Below are 7,574 nucleotides of genomic sequence, written 5' to 3' on the forward strand. Positions count from 1 at the left end.
ATCTCATCAGATAGAGAGGTTTCCGATAAGAAATCCTATCAATTAATGAACTTGGCGCCGAATGTCACTTTAAGCGCCAGAGGGGTCTGGTGATGCAGGGGGCGGTGTAACAAGGCCGTACTGCAAGGAGGGAAGGGGAGGGGAACCTTGGATAGAACCTATTTACTTGGGACTAGAGCCCGGCAAGACGGTGCCAGGACGATACAAGATATCAAGATGGGAGTCATGTCAAGGAGTCCAAGACCAAAACAAGCAAATTGCGTACGTTTTGATGTCGCGAGGCGGGCCCAAAATAGAAATACCAGAAAATCGATGCAAATTCGTCTGAATCAGAACGTGATTTACCGTGACCATGGACGTGATATGGGGCAGTGACTCATTATTTTGCGGCTGCGCCCTTCCGGACTAATCATCGCCTTGGATTTTCTGCCTGTCGCGTTTTTCTATATAACTATTACTACCGTTGTTACCATGGCCCACCACTCCATCTTCACCTCCCCACAATGCCAGGCAAACACATACACTTTGACGACGTTGCCAATACTGTCTTCAAACAGACACCAAGGACTCCTCCTTACCAGCAGCCCTTACCGTTGCCATCTAATTATGGCGCGTCGTCGTCGATGCCCAGCCAGTATGGCTCATTCTGTGCACCATTACCTGGTTGCATGACCACCTTGCATCCTGTTCTTGCTCTCTCCCAGGTTCCCCAATTGAGATTCGACGTCTCTCTTCCCCCCGTCAACATCACACCCAATAATCGGGCCGTTTCCCCCCATGTCTTCTCTGACCCAGCGACCAACCCCGCTTTACCCCTCCTCATCATCTCATCAGCAGCCTTTCCATGGCGTGTCGACATCCGGCCCAAGTCAGGCTCGCCTTTTGTCACCGTTGCCGACGTCGTCGAGCAGATCTACACCTTTTTGCGCACCAATGTCTCGGAGAAGGAGTGCAACAAGCTCCAGCTGCCTCCACAAACATTGAAGAGTGTCTATAGAGCATTCCATGAGCGATACCAACGTATCCCGGATCCTGTGAAACTCAAGGAGGAGAGAGACAAGGGTCTGAAGCGGGTAGACTTTTTGCAGGGGCATCATACGTTCATGGGCCTCGCAACTACGGGGGGTGATCGTATGCCTGATGTGTGGCAGTTGTTCGTTGTATCATAGCAGAGTCGAGTCGACTGAACACCTCGTCCACTGTTACTCGCCATGATACCCCTTCTGCCCCCAGCACCCCCCTCATACCCTGACAACTGTATTTCTTAAGCCATGATCTCGATATGTATTGCATCTACTTATCATTACGTTTATGTACCACCCCCCATCTCTCCCTTAATGTGTAGTATAGATACCTGCACAATGAAACTACTGCTACTCATCCACATCTTACACGGCCCAAATTTAGACCATCTAATCTAATTCTAAGGAACGCGATCGGAAGATATACACCGCCACAGAGCCACCGCCAAGCTGTAGAGCACGAGGTGCTCCGACTTCCTGCTGTAGAATGAGTCATATGCAGGTGGCCCAGAACAGTTTGCTATGTTAAGATATCTCCCTCGCAACATGCGGAGGTGCGCGCGCTTTCAACGCGTTATTAGCTCCACTCCTCACATATATTGTGCGGTAGTCGTACGTCAGGTGCTGATACATATATCATTATCTGTCATTGCGAGCCTAGCGTGATCCTCGTGTTATCCCAGACGCTGTAGTTTTCGGAGAAACGTGATATCCTCGATGTATAAATTTAATCACTGATGCTATACTTATACCACCCTTGGACCGAGAACGTTAGTTCCGGTGGGGATGTGTTGTTGGTATTGCCTTGAGGAAGCACTTTCGTCACTGTGAGATGATCCTTAATTTCCGGCGGATTATGAGCATCTTTGATCCTATGCTGTGAAAGAGAGACGCCGCTGGCATAGAATGCTTCATTAACAGCACGTTAGTCGGCCCGTTCAACATGCGCTCTCCATACAGCATTACAATGCGGCCAGATGGATATCAGCTAGGGCGCTAAAGAGATACAGCAAGGTAGGCTGCGAGATCGTAAGTGACGGATAGGCAAGGATGTATGGTAATAAGCGCGAGATGATACAGAATGACGTCGGAACAGCAAATCTAAAAGTGAAAACCATGCGATGAGTACTCGTTCGACCCACCGTATCTGCTCCCTCCATACCCGCCTCCTCCATAGCCACCACCTCCGTATCCACCACTCCTATATCCGCCTCCTCCAAATTGAGCAAACAAATTAGCAATGTCTGCTTCTGTCATATTACCCATCCCTCCGAACCCTCCGCCATCCATACCATCCTCATCCTCACCATTGTCATACCTGCTCCTTTTTTCAGGATCAGAAAGAACAGTATGCGCCTCCACCACGAGCTTGAACTGCTCCTCATCACCACCTTTATCAGGATGGTGCTTGAGACTTTCTTTTCTGTAAGCCTTTTTGATGTCTGTTGTTGAACATTCGCGGGGGACGCCAAGGATCTTGTAGTAGTCCTTTGTCTTGCTCCGTTTCAACGCGACTTCTGCCTTCTTGAGTTCTGATTTGAGAGCCCGGACGTCTGCGTCGGTGCTGTTTCCGTCAGATTGTGCTTGTTGGATGGCGCTCTTGAAGTCGGCTACTGCCTTGTCGTAGTCTTCAAGGTGTAGATGGATTCGTGCACGCGTTCGGAATGCTTTGAACGACGTGGACATGAGTTCCAAGGACTCCTCGATATCGACGAGCGCTTCGTCGTATCGTTCCAGCTTCAAGGCGTTATTAATTGATGGTCGAGACAAGAAACGTGCAGCTTACTTTAACCAGCGTCGTTGCCCTATTTGATAGTAATGTTGCGCGTATCTGACCGCCTTTTCCCTCCTCTTCGGATGCACCGATCCGGTCCAGAGTCTCGCCGTATTTTTCTACAGCTTCCGTTAGACGCCCAGCTTTAAAGGCGACATTTCCTTCTTCCTTTAGACGCTCGACATCCTTGACACGTTTCCGTAGTCGCTGCGCAGGCCCGTATGAGGGGTCCAGCCGAAGAGCACCTTGGACATGGGTGATAGCCGAAGGAAGTTTACCGGTCAAGAATAGCACTAGTCCCCGTAATGATAGCACCTCAGGAGAGTTTCCCTTCATTCTGAGCGCGTCGCTGTATGGGATCATGTAAGAATGAGCGAAAAAGATAAGAATTAGAAAGATTCGTACTTTGCCGCTGTGTTGGCGCCCTCCCAGTTTCCTTTAGCCAGCTCGAGTTCTACTCTCCATACTCTCCAGTCCGTGGGTATTTCATCTCCCTCACTTTCTATGTTTTGGAAACACTGATCCAACGCGATCCGGGCCATAGGCCAATCCTTCCTCTCTCGTGCCGCGTGGAAATGCTGCAGGTGACCGTCGAGGATAGATATCTTGCTTTTGAGCTGTAGTGCGGCGTCATTTTTGGGATCGATGGAGAAAATGGTATTCAAGGTTGAGAGAGCGGGGGTAGGTGAACCGAGCGCGAATTGACACCGCGCCAGCCGTAGTAGCGTTTTGGGATTGGGGGAGGAGGCTTGCAGAGTTGCGGCCTTTCGACAATCTTCTAGCGCGGGTTTAAATCGCTTTAGAGCCATGCTTGAGGCAGCGCGATTCGTCAAGTAGGATGGTTCAGTGGGATTCAGATCTGAAAGACATTATTTCAGGGTCAATGGGAATTCAATCTTTGGTGCTCACCGATAGCTTGGGTATACAGCTCTGTAGCTTCCCGGTAATTCTTCGCGCGAAAGGCGGCATTGCCCTCCTCTTTGATTCTTTCTGCCCGCGTCTTGGGATCTAGCTCTTCCTCGACAACGACTTGGACCTCGGGCTCAGGTGATTTCGGTGAAGCCGGTGCTGAGGCAGCGGCTGCTGTTGTCTCCTCATTCCTACTCGTGTTTAGCACCTGTTGGAAAAACAGGGAAGACCCTTCTAACGACGTACTTTGCGTTCCCAGCCTCCTTGGCCGCGCGTCGGGCTTGTTTTGTCTTCTTACTGACCATTCCTTATATAAAGAGAAGAGAAAAATTACTTACCTTACCGCGCTTCGTCACCCTTTTGTTACTTTGTCCCCGAGTTGGCATACAGAGACTATTTGTATCCGGTGGAGATGGAAAACAATGGAACCCCGTCTCGTCCCGAGTACCGGAAAACCCGGAAGGTAGTTTTACATCTTTGAGAGCTTTGATTGGTTGAGGTCAGTCACATGCGATTGAGCGGAGTCTCGACCGATTTTGTCGACTTGTCGAATAAAACTGTCATCACTGCACCAGCTGTGTGCAACTTGACTTGTTAACTCCCGTTATTCAGACCACGATGCTTTCTTCAATGCTCTCTCTCCGTCATGCCTCACGACAATATGGCCCCTCTTTACTCTTTTCTCGGCGCGCGATGATGTCAGCGTACCGTCCGAATCAGAGTCTGTCGGTAGTGGATTCCCCGCCTGTCGCTGTACCGTCGGGGTCGTCGTCAGCGACAACGCTTGACCCTAGTGCAGCTGCACCGCAGGTTGTTGCTCGGCCGCCTCCTGTTCCCAAGGCGGAGAAACCTAGACCGAAGATTAGAGCGACCAAGGCTGCGCTGACGATAGTAAGTCACCTTTTCCGTCCGTTTTGAGGCAGTTGCTGATGGTGACGCTTGTAGACACCAGAGGCGGTAGAACGCCTCAGGGCATTACTACGTGGCCCAACGCCGCAGCTCATCAGGATTGGTGTTCGCAACAAGGGGTGTGCCGGACTTTCATACCATCTAGAATATGTGGAGGAGCCGGGCAAGTTTGACGAGGTTGTAGAACAGGATGGCGTCCGTGTGGTCATAGACAGCAAGGCGCTCTTCTCAATCATAGGGAGCGAGATGGATTGGAAGGAGGATGCTTTAAGGTGCGTTCTTACCCCTGCTCTTTATCGTAATCCTTACTCATTAATTACAGCTCAAAGTTTGCCTTCAAGAATCCAAACATCAAGGATGCTTGTGGGTGTGGCGAGTCATTTAATGTCGCACCATCGGCGCAACCATGAGACGCCCCTCCAATGTTGTACGATTCGATTGAAGATGCATTTACCAGTATTGTATTGTTCCCCCTCGCAGACTACCTTACTTATCATATTCAGTGTATCCATATACATGCATTTATTCCGCATAGATGACTTTGACAATCCCATCTCTTTGCATCGTTGTCATTTCGGGGGTATTCCTCCATCGCATGCTTTTTTAGGTCATGCATCGAGCTGCGCAGAGACAAGCACATTGGATACGCGTTCTGGAACCTGTCGTGTCGTTCTTTTTACTGAATGTAGCTCGACGCACCATATGAAGGATGCTCTTCGATGCTCCACTGTCCACTGTCTTCCCTACATTTACCCGGCTCTGGGACCGACCCTAGACCCTGAAAGACCTCATCAGGAAGCCTAGCCTGATGTCAAGTGCAGAGAGCTACTCAAACAAGGCGTCGGTGCATCATTGCACTTGGATCCGTAACGTTAAAGAAATGATATAGCTATAAAAAGGCGCGACTTTCATTATGCTAGGATCAATCCAGTGATCTTTCGTGTGGCTCCAGCTAGCAGTTCTAGGCAGTTCCTTGGAACAGTGCTCCAGTTCCTAGCTATTAAAATCCCGTATACAGCATCTGCTCAAACGTGATCTTTGGGGTCAATCAACACATCAACGACAGCTAGCTCGCAGATGGTCTCGACTTGAGGTTTATTTATACATCCTGTATCTGTCTCTCCTATTGATCGCGTTCCTGAAGCCCAAAACCTAAGGGGATATCATTTGGGTGCGCTAGCTGTATTGGACGCAGGGATGGATTGGATCTTTTTTTTTCTGGGCTATGATGACTGAGCTTCGAGAGCCTGTGCATTGAGATGATTATAGTTCATGCTACTTGGCCTTGGCTTCCCTGATGGTCCTTTCGAGTAGTGGATTTCTCGGTACAGAGAGCAGAAGACGGCCAAATGCAAGGTCCATTATCTTTTGGTCAATCAAGACGGTAAGCGCGCGCCTACGTGGAGTCTGGACTCGAACCAGATATTACGGGGGCAACCTAACAATCTCGTAGATCTTGGAGTAATTGTTGATATGTCCGTGAACGTTTACTAGTGGAGCAATTCAAGATTCACATTGGAATATATACTCGGCACTTGTCCCTGTGTCATCCTGACAAAGGAGTCAACGACCAGACTCTGATGTGGAGTTAAGAATGTACCACGAGGTTTCCACCAACTAAAGAACCTTGCGCCGCCATTTGACGTTTTAACGTCCTTCCAAAACATGCTTGAACGTTCCCTCTATGAATTCCCGCGTCGCCTCGGCGGCAGGTAGAGTGTATGTCCTCCGTTGCATACCAAAGGGAAGCGCTGTGATTCTGAGCTTTCTGTGTCGCTTGAAATGGAACTTTGTCTCCAATCCTTGCCACACGCGATCCCGCAGACTCTGCCCTCCCTGATCAAAAGTAAGTACCGTTAGCGTTTGGTCGATCAAAATGGCAAGGACAGCGAGTCCATGTTCGTCTGAATGATTTTGACAGGCTCTTGTAAGGCCGCTTTTCTTCGCTTGGAATGGGATGCAAGAAATGCCGACGCGGATAACGGGTGGATTGTACCACCTGACGTGGAGTCTGCATTCCTGGTAGTCTCGCCGAAGAAGATCCAGAGGGGTGAGATGGGATAAAGAAAGTCGCCTTCGCATGAGCTCAGCGGTGAGGTTCTGTATCTCAGGCAGACTTTGGAGAGTATCAGGCGAGGGTCGCTCACACGTGGTCTGCAAGATTGAACGGGGAAGCAAAAAAGCCACCGCATCAATGTCAATTTGCTCGACGTTATCCTTCAGACCGTTGGTATCTAAAAGGATAGCGCATAGAAGAAGGGTGGCGGGCTCGGGAGGCATCCATTCTGGACACTGAGAAGTGACCAGAGAAGCGCAACTTCCCGCTGTAGCAATGGTGCGCTCAGCAGTTCGAGTGTACAGGCCCTCGTCGGAGTGGTGATCGATGATTCTCTCGACAACAGTATTTCCATACGGGTGCTCGCCGTCCCAAGATGGCTCCGTGACAATTTCTCCGGAAACAAACACGGGATCGACGCGATTGTGGTCAACGAGAATGAGCCTGTCGACCGGAAAAGAGTCGGGCGTGGATATCTCACGCTCGAGGTCGTCCAGAAGTAACAGCTGATCCTCTGGCGAATACACGCCCGCAAGTTGCAGGGCGTATAGATTTTCTGGTCGTAAAAAGAGCTCCGCCTTCGTCGACCGTATTAACGGAACCGACGGGATACCGTTGTCCCAGGCGTATACCCATGAATATACGATCGAACAGGCAATGCTATCAAGGTCTACAAAGGGTCAGACACGATTAACTGTTGAACCAAGGACAGATTGTACCTGGAATTTCATTGCCAATCACGAATCGCCAGTCCCTGGCTAGTGCCGGCGTTTCTGAGTGCACATGGGCGAGAAAGGATTGCTTGCTTTCCGATAAAAAGTGGCCCAGTCTGTTCCACGGTTTCTGCCTGAGTAGAAGGTCTGACGACCTAGATCGCTTCAACGTCAGCGCCGTGAAAATTTGT

The 7,574-nt window shown here is 49.9% G+C and overlaps 4 protein-coding genes across 4 annotated transcripts; 2 read left to right on the forward strand and 2 right to left on the reverse strand.

Moving 5' to 3' along the window:
• Nucleotides 1-229: 229 nt before the first annotated feature.
• Nucleotides 230-1,400, forward strand: EV420DRAFT_1570858 (uncharacterized protein). Its single transcript, XM_060474297.1, has one exon. It carries the CDS (start codon nucleotides 504-506, stop codon nucleotides 1,167-1,169), a length of 666 nt encoding a protein of 221 aa, XP_060325845.1. The 5' UTR covers nucleotides 230-503; the 3' UTR covers nucleotides 1,170-1,400.
• Nucleotides 1,401-2,123: 723 nt separating this feature from the next.
• Nucleotides 2,124-4,010, reverse strand: EV420DRAFT_1484132 (uncharacterized protein; the record flags this gene model as incomplete). Its single annotated transcript, XM_060470044.1, has 5 exons — nucleotides 2,124-2,759; nucleotides 2,809-3,145; nucleotides 3,202-3,655; nucleotides 3,706-3,896; nucleotides 3,952-4,010. 5 exons carry the CDS (start codon nucleotides 4,008-4,010, stop codon nucleotides 2,124-2,126), a joined length of 1,677 nt encoding a protein of 558 aa, XP_060325846.1.
• A 313-nt stretch (nucleotides 4,011-4,323) lies between these two features.
• On the forward strand, nucleotides 4,324-5,024 carry EV420DRAFT_1484133 (uncharacterized protein; the record flags this gene model as incomplete). Its single annotated transcript, XM_060470045.1, has 3 exons — nucleotides 4,324-4,596; nucleotides 4,651-4,886; nucleotides 4,937-5,024. The coding sequence occupies 3 exons, from the start codon at nucleotides 4,324-4,326 to the stop codon at nucleotides 5,022-5,024; spliced, it is 597 nt and encodes a 198-aa protein (XP_060325847.1).
• Nucleotides 5,025-6,261: 1,237 nt separating this feature from the next.
• On the reverse strand, nucleotides 6,262-7,517 carry EV420DRAFT_1484134 (uncharacterized protein; the record flags this gene model as incomplete). The annotated part of the gene is made up of 2 exons (XM_060470046.1): nucleotides 6,262-7,340; nucleotides 7,390-7,517. Coding segments are annotated over 2 exons (1,207 nt in total), but the record flags the coding sequence as incomplete, so codon positions are not given.
• Nucleotides 7,518-7,574: the final 57 nt, after the last annotated feature.

Source organism: Desarmillaria tabescens, assembly GCF_030435595.1.
Source record: "Desarmillaria tabescens strain CCBAS 213 chromosome Unknown EV420scaffold_47, whole genome shotgun sequence".
Classification (NCBI taxonomy): domain Eukaryota; kingdom Fungi; phylum Basidiomycota; class Agaricomycetes; order Agaricales; family Physalacriaceae; genus Desarmillaria; species Desarmillaria tabescens.

Bases quoted from the DNA above. Each gene is read 5' to 3' on its own strand.
- EV420DRAFT_1570858 (XM_060474297.1), top strand. From the start codon at position 504: ATGCCAGGCAAACACATACACTTTGACGACGTTGCCAATACTGTCTTC.